An 18,090-nucleotide genomic window follows, 5' to 3' on the forward strand; every position below is an offset into this window, starting at 1 on the left:
AACCGCCATTAAAAGCCAGACTACGGTTTGCAACTGCACATGGGGACAAAGATTGTACTTTTTGGAGAAATGTCCTCTGGTCTGATGAAACAAAAATAGAACTGTTGGCCATAATGACCATCATTATGTTTGGAGGAAAAAGGGGGATGCTTGCAAGCCGAAGAACACCATCCCTACCGTGAAGCACGGGGGTGGCAGCATCATGTTTTGGGGTGCTTTGCTGCAGGAGGGACTGGTGCACTTCACAAAATAGACGGCATCATGAGGCAGGAAAATTATGTGGATATATTGAAGCAACATCTCAAGACATCAGTCAGGAAGTTAAAGCTTGGTCGCAAATGGGTCTTCCAAATGGACAATGACCCCAAGCATTCTTCCAAAGTTGTGGCAAAATGGCTTAAGGACAAAAAAGTCAAGGTATTGGAGTGGCCATCACAACCTGACCTCAATCCTATAGAACATTTGTGGGCAGAATTTAAAAAGTGTGTGCGAGCAAGGAGGCCTACAAACCTGACTCAGTTACACCAGCTCTGTCAGGAGGAATGGGTCAAAATTCACCCAATTTATTGTGGGAAGCTTGTGGAAGGCTACCCAAAACGTTTGACCCAATTTAAACAATTTAAGGGAAATGCCACCAAATACTAATTGAGTGTATGTAAACTTCTGACCCACTGGGAATGTGATGAAAGAAATAAAAGCTGAAATAAATCATTCTTTCTACTAGTATTCTGACATTTCACATTCTTAAAATAAAGTGGTGATCCTAACTGACCTAAGACAGGGAATTCTTACTGGGATTAAATGTCAGGAATTGTGAAAAACTGAGTTTAAATGTATTTGGCTGAGGTGTATGTAAACTTCTGACTTCAACTGTATATCTGACCCTCGCTAACCTGCTCTCTGACTATTCTACACCCTTCACATGTGGGGGTGTGTGTGCTTGTGCGTGCGTGCGTGCGTGTGTGTGTGTGTGTGTGTGTGTGTGTGTGTGTGTGTGTGTGTGTGTGTGTGTGTGTGTGTGTGTGTGTGTGTGTGTGTGTGTGTGTGTGTGTGTGTGTGGTGTGTGTGAGTACTGCCCATTAAATGTTAAATGTATCTTGCTTGAGCTAGGTTATGTTAGCCTGGCCTCGACAAGCTGGGGCAGGTTGTGTGCATGCCTGCCTTCACCACACTACTTATAGCAACAAGCGCATACTCACTTCACTACTACTACTGGAGGCTGGGAGAAAGGAGAGAAACTACTGCTGGAGGCTGGGAGAAAGGAGAGAAACTACTGTTGGAGGCTGGGAGAAAGGAGAGAAACTACTGCTGGAGGCTGGGAGAAAGGAGAGAAACTACTGTTGGAGGCTGGGAGAAAGGAAAGATTCTACTACTGGAGGCTGGGAGAAAGGAGAGAAACTACTGCTGGAGGCTGGGAGAAAGGAGAGAAACTACTGCTAGAGGCTGGGAGAAAGGAGAGATACTACTGTAAAGTCCATACCAGGGTGATGCATTACATACTCAGTCTACACTAGTAAATCCCCTCCTCTCCCCCTCCCCCCATTATCCTAAACACAATAAAAACACTATACTATAGACCTACTCTCCTCTCTCTACACCCCCCCCCCCACAATAACAACAATATACTATAGATCTACTCTCCTCTCTCTACACCCCCCCCACAATAACAACACTATACTATAGACCTACTCTCCTCTCTCTACACCCACCCCACAATAACAACACTATACTATAGACCTACTCTCCTCTATCTACACCCCCCACAATAACAACACTATACTATAGACCTACTCTCCTCTCTCTACACCCCCCCACAATAACAACACTATTCTATAGACCTACTCTCCTCTCTCTACACCCCCCCACAATAACAACACGATACTATAGACCTACTCTCCTCTCTCTACACCCCCCCACAATAACAACACTATACTATAGACCTACTCTCCTCTCTCTACACCCCCCCACAATAACAACACTATACTATAGACCTACTCTCCTCTCTCTACACACCCCAACAATATCAACACTATACTATAGACCTACTCTCCTCTCTCTACACCCCCCCACAATAACAACACTTTACTATAGACCTACTCTCCTCTCTCTACACCCCCCCCAATAACAACACTATACTATAGACCTACTCTCCTCTCTCTACACCCCCCCCCACAATAACAACACTATACTATAGACCTACTCTCCTCTCTCTACACCCCCCCACAATAACAACACTATACTATAGACCTACTCTCCTCTCTCTACACCCCCCCCCACAATAACAACACTATACTATAGACCTACTCTCCTCTCTACACCCCCCACAATAACAACACTATACTATAGACCTACTCTCCTCTCTCTACACCCCCCCACCCCCCCACAATAACAACACTATACTACAGAACTACTCTCCTCTCTCTACCCCCCCAATAACAACACTATACTATAGACCTACTCTCCTCTCTCTACACCCCCCCGCAATAACAACACAACCTACAGACCTACTCTCCTCTCTCTACACACCCCAACCCCCCCACAATAACAACACTATACTATAGACCTACTCTCCTCTCTCTACACCCCCCCACAATATCAACACTATACTATAGACCTACTATCCTCTCTCTACCCCCCCAATAACAACACTATACTATAGACCTACTCTCCTCTCTCTACCCCCCCACAATAACAACACTATACTATAGACCTACTCTCTTCTCTCTACACCCCCCCACAATATCAACACTATACTATAGACCTACTCTCCTCTCTCTACACCCCCCCCCCACAATAACAACACTATACTATAGACCTACTCTCCTCTCTACACCCCCCACAATAACAACACTATACTATAGACCTACTCTCCTCTCTCTACACCCCCCCACCCCCCCACAATAACAACACTATACTACAGAACTACTCTCCTCTCTCTACCCCCCCAATAACAACACTATACTATAGACCTACTCTCCTCTCTCTACACCCCCCCGCAATAACAACACAACCTACAGACCTACTCTCCTCTCTCTACACACCCCAACCCCCCCACAATAACAACACTATACTATAGACCTACTCTCCTCTCTCTACACCCCCCCACAATATCAACACTATACTATAGACCTACTATCCTCTCTCTACCCCCCCAATAACAACACTATACTATAGACCTACTCTCCTCTCTCTACCCCCCCACAATAACAACACTATACTATAGACCTACTCTCTTCTCTCTACACCCCCCCACAATATCAACACTATACTATAGACCTACTCTCCTCTCTCTACACCCCCCCAAAATATCAACACTATACTATAGACCTACTCTCCTCTCTCTACACCCCCCCACAATATCAACACTATACTATAGACCTACCTTCCTCTCTCTACCCCCCCACAATAACAACACTATACTATAGACCTACTCTCCTCTCTCTACACCCCCCCACAATAACAACACTATACTATAGACCTACTCTCCTCTCTCTACCCCCCCACAATAACAACACTATAATATAGACCTACTCTCCTCTCTCTACCCCCTCCCCCCCACAATAACAACACTATACTATAGACCTACTCTCCTCTCTCTACCCCCCCCGACAATAACAACACTATACTATAGACCTACTTTCCTCTCTCTACCCCTCCCCCCCACAATAACAACACTATACTACAGAACTACTCTCCTCTCTACACCCCCCACAATAACAACACTATACTATAGACCTACTCTCCTCTCTCTACCCCCCCCACAATAACAACACTATACTATAGACCTACTCTCCTCTCTCTACCCCTCCCCCCCACAATAACAACACTATACTATAGACCTACTCTCCTCTCTCTACCCCCCCCCCCGACAATAACAACACTATACTATAGACCTACTTTCCTCTCTCTACCCCTCCCCCCCACAATAACAACACTATACTACAGAACTACTCTCCTCTCTACACCCCCCCACAATAACAACACTATACTATAGACCTACTCTCCTCTCTCTACACACCCCCACAATAACAACACTATACTATAGACCTACTCTCCTCTCTCTACACCCCCACAATAACAACACTATACTATAGACCTACTCTCCTCTCTCTACACACCCCCACAATAACAACACTATACTATAGACCTACTCTCCTCTCTCTACCCCCCCCCCCCCACAATAACAACACTATACTATAGACCTACTCTCTTCTCTCTACACCCCCCCCACAATATCAACACTATACTATAGACCTACTCTCCTCTCTCTACACCCCCCCAAAATATCAACACTATACTATAGACCTACTCTCCTCTCTCTACACCCCCCCACAATATCAACACTATACTATAGACCTACCTTCATCTCTCTACCCCCCCACAATAACAACACTATACTATAGACCTACTCTCCTCTCTCTACACCCCCCCACAATAACAACACTATACTATAGACCTACTCTCCTCTCTCTACCCCCCCACAATAACAACACTATAATATAGACCTACTCTCCTCTCTCTACCCCTCCCCCCCACAATAACAACACTATACTATAGACCTACTCTCCTCTCTCTACCCCCCCCCCCCGACAATAACAACACTATACTATAGACCTACTTTCCTCTCTCTACCCCTCCCCCCCACAATAACAACACTATACTACAGAACTACTCTCCTCTCTACACCCCCCACAATAACAACACTATACTATAGACCTACTCTCCTCTCTCTACCCCCCCACAATAACAACACTATACTATAGACCTACTCTCCTCTCTCTACCCCTCCCCCCACAATAACAACACTATACTATAGACCTACTCTCCTCTCTCTACCCCCCCCCCGACAATAACAACACTATACTATAGACCTACTTTCCTCTCTCTACCCCTCCCCCCACAATAACAACACTATACTACAGAACTACTCTCCTCTCTACACCCCCCACAATAACAACACTATACTATAGACCTACTCTCCTCTCTCTACACACCCCCACAATAACAACACTATACTATAGACCTACTCTCCTCTCTCTACACCCCCACAATAACAACACTATACTATAGACCTACTCTCCTCTCTCTACACCCCCACAATAACAACACTATACTATAGACCTACTCTCCTCTCTCTACACACCCCAACAATAACAACACTATACTATAGACCTACTCTCCTCTCTCTACACCCCCCACAATAACAACACTATACTATAGACCTACTCTCCTCTCTCTACACCCCCCCCACAATAACAACACTATTCTATAGACCTACTCTCCTCTCTCTACACACCCCCACAATAACAACACTATACTATAGACCTACTCTCCTCTCTCTACACCCCCCACAATAACAACACTATACTACAGAACTACTCTCCTCTCTCTACCCCTCCCACCCCACAATAACAACACTATACTATAGAACTACTCTCCTCTCTCTACACCCCCCCACCCCCCCACAATAACAACACTATACTACAGAACTACTCTCCTCTCTCTACACCCCCCCCCCCCCCCCCCCACAATAACAACACTATACTATAGACCTACTCTCCTCTCTCTACACCCCCCACAATAACAACACTATACTACAGAACTACTCTCCTCTCTCTACCCCTCCCCCCCACAATAACAACACTATACTATAGACCTACTCTCCTCTCTCTACACCCCCCCACAATAACAACACTATACTATAGACCTACTCTCCTCTCTCTACCCCCTCCCCCCAATAACAACACTATACTATAGACCTACTCTCCTCTCTCTACACCCCCCACCCCCCACAATAACAACACTATACTACAGAACTACACTCCTCTCTCTACACCCCCCACAATAACAACAGTATACTATAGACCTACTCTCCTCTCTCTACACCCCCCACAATAACAACACTATACTACAGAACTACTCTCCTCTCTCTACACCCCCCCACAATAACAACACTATACTATAGACCTACTCTCCTCTCTCTACACCCCCCACAATAACAACACTATACTATAGACCTACTCTCCTCTCTCTACACCCCCCACAATAACAACACTATACTATAGACCTACTCTCCTCTCTCTACACACCCCAACAATAACAAAACTATACTATAGACCTACTCTCCTCTCTCTACACCCCCACAATAACAACACTATACTATAGACCTACTCTCCTCTCTCTACACCCCCCCACAATAACAACACTTTACTATAGACCTACTCTCCTCTTTCTACCCCTCCCCCCACAATAAAAACACTATACTACAGAACTAGTCTCCTCTCTACACCCCCCACAATAACAACACTATACTATAGACCTACTCTCCTCTTTCTACCCCTCCCCCCACAATAACAAAACTATACTATAGACCTACTCTCCTCTCTCTACACCCCCAACAATATCAACACTATACTATAGACCTACTCTCCTCTCTCTACACCCCCCCCCCCCACAATAACAACACTATACTATAGACCTACTCTCCTCTCTCTACACCCCTCCACAATAACAACACTATACTATAGACCTACTCTCCTCTCTCTACCCCTCCCCCCCACAATAACAACACTATACTATAGAACTACTCTCCTCTCTCTACACCCCCCCCCACAATAACAACACTATACTATAGACCTACTCTCCTCTCTCTACACCCCCCCACAATAACAACACTATACTATAGACCTACTCTCCTCTCTCTACACCCCCCCATAACAACACTATACTATAGACCTACTCTCCTCTCTCTACACCCCCCGACAATAACAACACTATACTATAGACCTACTCTCCTCTCTCTACACCCCCCCCCCCACCCCACACACAATAACTCTCTACACCCCCCCACACAATTGACTGGGTACTGGTACTCCTTATAGCCTCATTATTACCTGAACTACCCGTATCCCTCCACATTGACTGGGTACGGGTACTCCTTATACCCTCATTATTACCTGAACTACCCGTATCCCTGCACATTGACTGGGTACGGGTACTCCTTATACCCTCATTATTACCTGAACTACCCGTATCCCTGCACATTGACTGGGTACGGGTACTCCTTGTATATAGCCTTGTTATTACCTGAACTACCCGTATCCCTGCACATTGACTGGGTACGGGTACTCCTTATACCCTCATTATTACCTGAACTACCCGTATCCCTGCACATTGACTGGGTACTGGTACTCCTTGTATATAGCCTTGTTATTACCTGAACTACCCCGTATCCCTGCACATTGACTGGGTACTGGTACTCCTTATACCCTCATTATTACCTGAACTACCCGTATCCCTGCACATTGACTGGGTACTGGTACTCCTTATACCCTCATTATTACCTGAACTACCCGTATCCCTGCACATTGACTGGGTACTGGTACTCCTTATACCCTCATTATTACCTGAACTACCCGTATCCCTGCACATTGACTGGGTACTGGTACTCCTTATACCCTCATTATTACCTGAACTACCCGTATCCCTGCACATTGACTGGGTACTGGTACTCCTTATACCCTCATTATTACCTGAACTACCCGTATCCCTGCACATTGACTGGGTACTGGTACTCCTTGTATATAGCCTTGTTATTACCTGAACTACCCGTATCCCTGCACATTGACTGGGTACGGGAACTCCTTATAACCTCATTATTACCTGAACTACCCGTATCCCTGCACATTAACTGGGTACTGGTACTCCTTATAGCCTCATTATTACCTGAACTACCCGTATCCCTGCACATTAACTGGGTACTGGTACTCCTTATAGCCTCATTATTACCTGAACTACCCGTATCCCTGCACATTGACTGGGTACGGGTACTCCTTATACCCTCATTATTACCTGAACTACCCGTATCCCTGCACATTGACTGGGTACTGGTACTCCTTGTATATAGCCTTGTTATTACCTGAACTACCCCGTATCCCTGCACATTGACTGGGTACTGGTACTCCTTATACCCTCATTATTACCTGAACTTCCCGTATCCCTGCACATTGACTGGGTACTGGTACTCCTTATACCCTCATTATTACCTGAACTACCCGTATCCCTGCACATTGACTGGGTACTGGTACTCCTTATACCCTCATTATTACCTGAACTACCCGTATCCCTGCACATTGACTGTGTACTGGTACTCCTTATACCCTCATTATTACCTGAACTACCCGTATCCCTGCACATTGACTGGGTACTGGTACTCCTTATACCCTCATTATTACCTGAACTACCCGTATCCCTGCACATTGACTGGGTACTGGTACTCCTTATACCCTCATTATTACCTGAACTACCCGTATCCCTGCACATTGACTGGGTACGGGTACTCCTTATAGCCTCATTATTACCTGAACTACCCGTATCCCTGCACATTGACTGGGTACTGGTTCTCCTTATACCCTCATTATTACCTGACCTACCCCGCATCCCTGCACATTGACTGGGTACGGGTACTCCTTATAGCCTCATTATTACCTGAACTACCCTGTATCCCTGCACATTGACTGGGTACGGGTACTCCTTATACCCTCATTATTACCTGACCTACCCCGTATCCCTGCACATTGACTGGGTACTGGTTCTCCTTATACCCTCATTATTACCTGACCTACCCTGTATCCCTGCACATTGACTGGGTACGGGTACTCCTTATACCCTCATTATTACCTGACCTACCCCGTATCCCTGCACATTGACTGGGTACTGGTTCTCCTTATACCCTCATTATTACCTGACCTACCCCGTATCCCTGCACATTGACTGGGTACAGGTACTCCTTATAGCCTCATTATTACCTGAACTACCCCGTATCCCTGCACATTGACTGGGTACGGGTACTCCTTATACCCTCATTATTACCTGACCTACCCCGTATCCCTGCACATTGACTGGGTACGGGTACTCCTTATACCCTCATTATTACCTGACCTACCCCGTATCCCTGCACATTGACTGGGTACTGGTTCTCCTTATAGCCTCATTATTACCTGACCTACCCCGTATCCCTGCACATTGACTGGGTACTGGTTCTCCTTATAGCCTCATTATTACCTGACCTACCCCGTATCCCTGCACATTGACTGGGTACGGGTACTCCTTATACCCTCATTATTACCTGACCTACCCCGTATCCCTGCACATTGACTGGGTACTGGTTCTCCTTGTATATAGTCTCATTACTGTTATTTTATTATGTTACTATTTCCTTTTTTGCACATGTTTCTTACTGTTTAACTTTGCATTGTTGGGAAAGGGCTTGTAAGTAAGCATCTCACAGTAAAAGTCTACACCTTTTGTATTCGGCATGTGTGACAAATACAATTTGATTTGATTGCCACAGTCTTGTAGCAATCCCAGTTTTAAGATTGTGTTCTACGGAGAGGAAAGTATGACAGGTCCTACAGTGGTGTGTTGTGTGGATTCTGTCCAATAATCTGGAACACATTGGGAGTGGACCCCTTCAAAAAGTTTCCCAAATGCTTAGACAAGAGCAAAGCCTCTCCTGACTTCTGGACTGAAATATTGTTTATGTTATTTGTTTCTAATAATGAGCAGAGATTACACACTTTATGCAATATGCATAAGGTTGTTGTATACAATGTCAGTTCTCATTGATGAAAGGAACCTAGTGATCTTCTATAGGCCTCTATGTTTTATTATGTGATGGTGCTGCATGCATTGTGGAATGTTACATAATTTATCAGACCATTATGTGGAGTTTTTATCACAACTGTTGGCAATTGGTATGGGCCGGGACCATGGACCAGGTCGGTGGGGAGGGGGCCGGGCGAAAGGCAGGGCCCATGCAATGCAGATGCAGCACATTTTGGTCAGCTGCAGCATATGGGCTTCACAGATCTACTTGGCAGTCTGAGTGGGGAGTCTACGGAGGGTAGTCGTCCTGCGTTTGCATTTGAAGCAGACTTTTTAGTAGACTTCAGACGGAGCCTACGACGGCGGATGACTATGAATTTGGCCAAACTTCGTTGATAATCACACGTATACCAACGCGTAGGAGGCCATATTACATATTTTTTTTATTCAAAATCCTTAGTCCAAAATGATGCATGTTTTTTGGTTTTCACCTACGGCTTTAATTTAGGCGAGGATGGAGAATGCATTTAGAATGGACTAGAGCGAACTAGGTTTCGCGGCGGAGTGTTAGTGATGTGAATAGTGTGCGGTAGTCGCTGAGACAGAGCTGCTCTGGCTGCACTAACACTGCTAGCTACACATCAACTTTGGCTGTGCAGCCTATGTGTGCATTTAACGAAGTCGTTGTTCAAGCGACCACTTCATTTTGTCCTTTGGATAGTTTTACAACATATTTACATCTGTATCTTGCGAAACCAAGGACCACAGTACTGGAAGGACTTTACTGACCTCAAGATGTCAATTCTGCCTTTTACTCCCCCCATTGTGAAAAGGCTTTTGGGTTGGAAAAAAGGCGAACAGAACGGACAGGAGGAGAAATGGTGTGAAAAAGCTGTGAAAAGCCTGGTGAAGAAGTTGAAGAAAACAGGACAACTGGATGAATTGGAAAAAGCCATCACGACACAGAATATCAACACGAAATGTATTACCATACCAAGGTAGGCGACTAGAAACAAACATTGCAATGTTTGCGCAAGAAATAGAATCGATTGAATGTGACAGTTTTCAAACACAAAACTGTCTAGGTAGTTAGGTTGGACTTTCCAGTTTTAGCTTTCCCTTACTCGCAAACAATTTGATATTGTAGCCATTGAATATTTCTCATTCAAGAATAGTTTTTTTGGGCATCCTGCACAAACCATGCGTAGCTAACTAGCTAACGTTAGCCAGCTAGCTAACTGAGCAAGTTATACAGTGAGCTGCCTCTTGTCTGCATCAGCAATCATAGTACAGTAAACATAGCTAGGTAGCAAATGTAGCTAGCTAGCCAGCGTTGAATGTTTTGAGGGTTGCCCATGTTTGTTTTAAACAATCATCATTACATGCCACTTTTGTTGCACAACGAATTCTAGTTCACTGTCCTAACTAGCAAACTACACACTACGCTCGGTAGATATATTTATGATGCAGAAAACGAGGCGAATCTGCATAGTGCAATATACAGCTGTAAAAATCTAAACACAAATGGGTGACGAAGTTATATAATTTGGCCTTAATCTGGGGCGCTTTCTACTAGGGTGGTGCGTAGGCGAGACTGAATCATCGTTTTCGCCATGCAGTGCAATACATCCACTGCTGTCTTGACAGATTTCAACCCTTACACAGTACCCAAACGTATTCTCTTTAAAACCATCAATTAGGCCTAGCCTAGTTCTTCAGCTGCATCCTTGTCAGCTTGTCATGTCACTGTAATGCTGAGAAGCTAGCATCTACTTCCACCTCCTTGTCAGCTCAGTCAATGTGTTGTTTGTAAACTTATCCATGTTTATTGTTCAGAGAGCTTTCATGTCCTGTTTGGTTTATTTGCAGCCACACTAGTATGTAATGCTTAAGTTTGGGTAACTTCTGTGTCCCTACTGCTGTCGCTGTTGTTATTTCAGAACCTCACCACAAAGCAGACCTGTGATTGCCTGAAACTTTAGTCAATGTCACTGATGTTGTCCCTTGAATGTCAGCAGTTAATACACACGTTTTTCTTCTTGTGTCTACAACAAAATAACATCTCACATCTTTATCAATGAATCGGCCTTCAAAATCCCATCTCCACTATTGTCTGACATGGACTGTGGGTTAGCAAGCTGCGGTGGTGTGGGCTAAAGTTGGATATATTTAGCTAATCAGCCACTCCCACATTCTTGTTTGACCATCACAAATGTTGTGCATTCTTCAGTCAATTGAATGTCCTCTTAGCCAGGCTTGTAGCGCTGAAGATATCCGGGCCGGAAGTATAACATGCTAATATCTCCCTAATACCCTGGCTGTAGTGCAAAAGCCCTTGTCACAGACCAGTGTCATATAGTCAATGCTGGGACTGGAATGGGGAAAGCTGATCCTAGAGCAGTGTTTAGGGGGACTTCCTGCCCCTGAATAACGGCCCACATTGCCCGGGAGGTCTGTTCCTATTTATTCCCCTGTGGTGGGGCTGACAGCAGCTGCTTGCTCAGGCCTGTCGAGGTGGTCATGGGGGAGCTCTCCTGGCTGACACATGCATTCCCCAGCGCCTCATCACTATCCTCACAGCTGATGAGCTAGCTAAGCTACGGTAACTCACCACACTCTCTGTACTGTGCCGGGTTTCACTGAGTCACAGCTGATGAGCTAGCTAAGCTACGGTAACTCACCACACTCTCTGTACTGTGCCGGGTTTCACTGAGTCACAGCTGATGAGCTAGCTAAGCTACGCTAACTCACCACGCTCTCTGTACTGTGCTCCGGGTTTCACTGAGTCATCACTATCCTCACAGCTGATGAGCTAGCTAAGCTACGGTAACTCACCACGTTCTCTGTACTGTGCCGGGTTTCATTGAGTCACAGCTGATGAGCTAGCTAAGCTACGGTAACTCACCACGCTCTCTGTACTGTGCTCCGGGTTTCACTGAGTCACAGCTGATGAGCTAGCTAAGCTACGGTAACTCACCACGCTGAACAATGGTTATTACCCACTTAGGCTTTCTGTTTTTAGAGTAGGGCAGTTCATGCCAGATTGGCCCAAAATAAATATATTTATGATGTTTTGGATCCTTCTGAGATGAAATACATGGAAAGGTCCATTGAGGGAAGTCTACATGGGATTCCCCAGTAACACATCAGATCAAGGTACTCACTGATCTAGACCCCAAATCCTAAACCTGAGGAGGTTGAGCAACCGACCTGCCAGATCTAGACCCCGAATCCTAAACCTGAGGAAGTTGACCAACTGACCTGCCAGATCTAGACCCCAAATCCTAAACCTGAGGAAGTTGAGCAACTGACCTGCCAGATCTAGACCCCGAATCCTAAACCTGAGGAAGTTGAGCAACCGACCTGCCAGATCTAGACCCCAAATCCTAAACCTGAGGAAGTTGAGCAACCGACCTGCCAGATCTAGACCCCAAATCCTAAACCTGAGGAAGTTGAGCAACCGACCTGCCAGATCTAGACCCCAAATCCTAAACCTGAGGAAGTTGAGCAACCGACCTGCCAGATCTAGACCCCAAATCCTAAACCTGAGGAAGTTGACCAACCGACCTGCCAGATCTAGACCCCAAATCCTAAACCTGAGGAGGTTGAGCAACTGACCTGATCTGAACGAAGCACAATCATTTCATATTGAAACAGGAGCTGCGTTAAACACTAAAGCCTCAGTGCCTGGTGTGGATTTAGAGGCCCTGAGTTGTTAGATAATGTTTCAAATGGGTTTAACAGCAGCAATCTCCTCTAAGAAGCCGTGTAATCAGAGAGAATTCTAGCCTATAGCTGGCCTAGTGGGTCATGGAGCAGTTTTAGACCTCATCATTCTTTTTTCCCTCCTGATTGTCTGAATACAAAACATCAAGTTCATGATTTGTTTGTTTGGAAACCAGTAGACTTATTTCTTGTTAGATTTTTCTTTTCTAAAATGTTGCGCAACAAATGGCAGTTTTCTACCCAGAGTTTATCTTATTTTGTGGTGCAAAGCTATTGCTCGGCATGCTTCTTAGCCTCTCTACACTTTTGTGGTTTTGACAGTCATTTTTGCTTTTTAAATAATGTGTAGCTCTGAGTAACTAGGGCTCTGGGCCAAATTCATGTCTTAGTCATTCTGCAGTGTGTACTTATGGCTTTGTGATGTCACTCACACACTCACACACTCACACTCACTCACTCACACACTCACACACTCACACACTCACACACTCACACACTCACACACTCACACACTCACACACTCACACACTCTCTCGCCTGAGCAATGCTGATGGCACTGGCAGGGACTTTGGTATGAGAGGCCTGCTTAGAGGCCCACTTCCGCCTAAAACAAACATTCTCGCATCTGTCAAGTCATTTAAGAGTGACTTTCTCAGAGCCGGTGGAGGCGGCTGTTAAGTGAACGAGCCTGCGCTGTTTGAGTGGGGAGAAGACGAATGTTCTCTCCCTGTCCTTTAAATGTGGTTTAGTGAACTGTAGGCTAGATGAGTCCCGGGACACGTGTGGCCTTCCTAAAGCAAAATGGACAACACTATCGTTTTCATGAGTCTCCCCTTTCCATAGTGGGGTCATATTAGTTTGTATCTCAAACGATCCGGACGCTACAGACAGAAGTTGGCACATCGGCAGTACCGACTTCAGACTAGTCCGTAGCTTGTGGGGGTCTTAGAGCAAAACGGAGAACACCATGGTGTTGGTGAGAGGTCACCATAGTGGTCATATCAGTTATTAGGTCAAACTTTACGCTCGCTACAGACGTTTTCGTGAGAAGTCCAATTTTTAGGGATGTCCCATGGTCTGACAAACAGCACTGTAGCTCTGCCACTTTCCACCACAGATGCGGAAGGCCGACGTGGGGGATGCAGTGTATTGAGACGCAGCCCATTGAAAACAAACAGCCATCCCTAGTTTAAACTGCTGGATTTTGATGGGGATGTTTTTATTATGTTAGATTTTTGCATCAACAGTTTTGAGGCGGCAGGTAGCCTAGTGGTTAGAGTGTTGGGTCAGTAACCAGCAGGTAGCCTAGTGGTTAGAGTGTTGGGTCAGTAACCAGCAGGTAGCCTAGTGGTTAGAGTGTTGGGTCAGTAACCAGTAGGTAGCTTAGTGGTTAGAGCGTTAGGCCAGTAACCAGCAGGTAGCCTAGTGGTTAGAGCGTTGAGCCAGTAACCAGTAGGTAGTCTAGTGGTTAGAGCATTGGGCCAGTAACCAGCAGGTAGCCTAGTGGTTAGAGCATTGGGCCAGTAACCAGCAGGTAGCCTAGTGGTTAGAGCATTGGGCCAGTAACCAGCAGGTAGCCTAGTGGTTAGAGCATTGGGCCAGTAACCAGCAGGTAGCCTAGTGGTTAGAGCATTGGGCCAGTAACCAGCAGGTAGCCTAGTGGTTAGAGCATTGGGCCAGTAACCAGCAGGTAGCCTAGTGGTTAGAGCATTGGGCCAGTAACCAGCAGGTAGCCTAGTGGTTAGAGCGTTGGGCCAGTAACCAGCAGGTAGCCTAGTGGTTAGAGCGTTGGGTCAGTAACCAGCAGGTAGCCTAGTGGTTAGAGCGTTGGGCCAGTAACCAGCAGGTAGCCTAGTGGTTAGAGCGTTGGGCCAGTAACCAGCAGGTAGCCTAGTGGTTAGAGCATTGGGCCAGTAACCAGCAGGTAGCCTAGTGGTTAGAGCGTTGGGCCAGTAACCAGCAGGTAGCCTAGTGGTTAGAGCATTGGGCCAGTAACCAGCAGGTAGCCTAGTGGTTAGAGCATTGGGCCAGTAACCAGCAGGTAGCCTAGTGGTTAGAGCATTGGGCCAGTAACCAGCAGGTAGCCTAGTGGTTAGAGCATTGGGCCAGTAACCAGCAGGTAGCCTAGTGGTTAGAGCGTTGGGCCAGTAACCAGCAGGTAGCCTAGTGGTTAGAGCATTGGGCCAGTAACCAGCAGGTAGCCTAGTGGTTAGAGCATTGGGCCAGTAACCAGCAGGTAGCCTAGTGGTTAGAGCGTTGAGCCAGTAACCAGTAGGTAGTCTAGTGGTTAGAGCGTTGGGTCAGTAACCAGCAGGTAGCCTAGTGGTTAGAGCGTTGGGCCAGTAACCAGCAGGTAGCCTAGTGGTTAGAGCGTTGGGCCAGTAACCAGCAGGTAGCCTAGTGGTTAGAGCATTGGGCCAGTAACCAGCAGGTAGCCTAGTGGTTAGAGCATTGGGCCAGTAACCAGCAGGTAGCCTAGTGGTTAGAGCGTTGGGCCAGTAACCAGCAGGTAGCCTAGTGGTTAGAGCGTTGGGCCAGTAACCAGCAGGTAGCCTAGTGGTTAGAGCATTGGGCCAGTAACCAGCAGGTAGCCTAGTGGTTAGAGCGTTGAGCCAGTAACCAGTAGGTAGTCTAGTGGTTAGAGCGTTGGGTCAGTAACCAGCAGGTAGCCTAGTGGTTAGAGCGTTGGGCCAGTAACCAGCAGGTAGCCTAGTGGTTAGAGCGTTGGGCCAGTAACCAGCAGGTAGCCTAGTGGTTAGAGCATTGGGCCAGTAACCAGCAGGTAGCCTAGTGGTTAGAGCGTTGGGCCAGTAACCAGCAGGTAGCCTAGTGGTTAGAGCGTTGGGTCAGTAACCAGCAGGTAGCCTAGTGGTTAGAGCGTTGGGCCAGTAACCAGCAGGTAGCCTAGTGGTTAGAGCGTTGGGCCAGTAACCAGCAGGTAGCCTAGTGGTTAGAGCATTGGGCCAGTAACCAGCAGGTAGCCTAGTGGTTAGAGCGTTGAGCCAGTAACCAGTAGGTAGCCTAGTGGTTAGAGCGTTGGGCCAGTAACCAGCAGGTAGCCTAGTGGTTAGAGCGTTGGGCCAGTAACCAGCAGGTAGCCTAGTGGTTAGAGCATTGGGCCAGTAACCAGCAGGTAGCCTAGTGGTTAGAGCATTGGGCCAGTAACCAGCAGGTAGCCTAGTGGTTAGAGCGTTGGACCAGTAACCAGTAGGTAGCTTAGTGGTTAGAGTGTTGGGACAGTAACCAGTAGGTAGCCTAGTGGTTAGAGCATTGGGCCAGTAACCAGCAGGTAGCCTAGTGGTTAGAGCATTGGGCCAGTAACCAGCAGGTAGCCTAGTGGTTAGAGCATTGGGCCAGTAACCAGCAGGTAGCCTAGTGGTTAGAGCATTGGGCCAGTAACCAGCAGGTAGCCTAGTGGTTAGAGCGTTGGGCCAGTAACCAGCAGGTAGCCTAGTGGTTAGAGCGTTGGGCCAGTAACCAGCAGGTAGCCTAGTGGTTAGAGCATTGGGCCAGTAACCAGCAGGTAGCCTAGTGGTTAGAGCATTGGGCCAGTAACCAGCAGGTAGCCTAGTGGTTAGAGCATTGGGCCAGTAACCAGCAGGTAGCCTAGTGGTTAGAGCATTGGGCCAGTAACCAGCAGGTAGCCTAGTGGTTAGAGCATTGGGCCAGTAACCAGCAGGTAGCCTAGTGGTTAGAGCGTTGGGCCAGTAACCAGCAGGTAGCCTAGTGGTTAGAGCGTTGGGCCAGTAACCAGCAGGTAGCCTAGTGGTTAGAGCGTTGGGCCAGTAACCAGCAGGTAGCCTAGTGGTTAGAGCGTTGGGCCAGTAACCAGCAGGTAGCCTAGTGGTTAGAGCATTGTGTCAGTAACCAGCAGGTAGCCTAGTGGTTAGAGCATTGGGCCAGTAACCAGCAGGTAGCCTAGTGGTTAGAGCATTGGGCCAGTAACCAGCAGGTAGCCTAGTGGTTAGAGCATTGGGCCAGTAACCAGCAGGTAGCCTAGTGGTTAGAGCATTGGGCCAGTAACCAGCAGGTAGCCTAGTGGTTAGAGCATTGTGTCAGTAACCAGCAGGTAGCCTAGTGGTTAGAGCATTGGGCCAGTAATCGAAAGGTTGCTAGATCGAATCCCCGAGCTGACAAGGTAAAAATCTGTATTTCTGCCCCTGAATAAGGCAGTTAACCCACTGTTCCCTGGTAGGTCGTCATTGTAAATAAGAATTTGTTCTTAACTGACTTGCCGAGTTAAATAAATAAAATCAACAGTTTTAATTATTAGGAGGAAGACACTTCCAGAGTCAATTCCTTCTCAGCAGCTGTCAATTCAATACATTAAAATGAATAAAATAGAATGGAATTGACAATCCTATTTGAAAATTAGGAGCAATTGTCAATTAGTTTCATGAGTTGACTGTATTTTAACTGGTCTTCCCTCTTGACCCGTCCCAAACTGTAGGCCTTTACTGTGGAGCAGAACTGAGAGAGCAGAACTGCAACAGACGACACAGAATTCTCTCTCTCACTCTTGGTTCTGGGCCAGGACCCGGGAGCAGCAGCCTGTCTTGTCCACACACGTCCCTCTGGCTGCAGGGCTGCAGTCTGGTGCCACCGACTCACACTGCAGCATGTTTGAGCATGAGAAAGGCAGTCCCTGAGTTTGTGTCTGGATTAAGGGCCATTCTGTGACTTTGGCTAATATGCCTTATTTATTTACTGTAGTATTGTTTTGGTAAAGAGTATTGAGTATTGTTACTTAACCTGGTA

General features: G+C 46.6%; 1 protein-coding gene across 1 annotated transcript in view; it reads left to right on the forward strand.

Annotated features, from left to right (window-relative positions):
• The first annotated feature begins 9,959 nt into the window (after positions 1–9,959).
• LOC115166794 (mothers against decapentaplegic homolog 3) overlaps positions 9,960–18,090 on the forward strand; it is a 60,247-nt gene continuing 52,116 nt past the window's right edge. Inside the window, exon 1 of the mRNA XM_029720600.1 lies at positions 9,960–10,604. Coding sequence (XP_029576460.1) covers positions 10,402–10,604 — 203 coding nt within the window. The 5' untranslated portion in view covers positions 9,960–10,401. The remainder of the gene's footprint in view (positions 10,605–18,090) is intronic.

This window comes from Salmo trutta, chromosome 29 (assembly GCF_901001165.1).
Source record: "Salmo trutta chromosome 29, fSalTru1.1, whole genome shotgun sequence".
NCBI classification, from domain to species: domain Eukaryota; kingdom Metazoa; phylum Chordata; class Actinopteri; order Salmoniformes; family Salmonidae; genus Salmo; species Salmo trutta.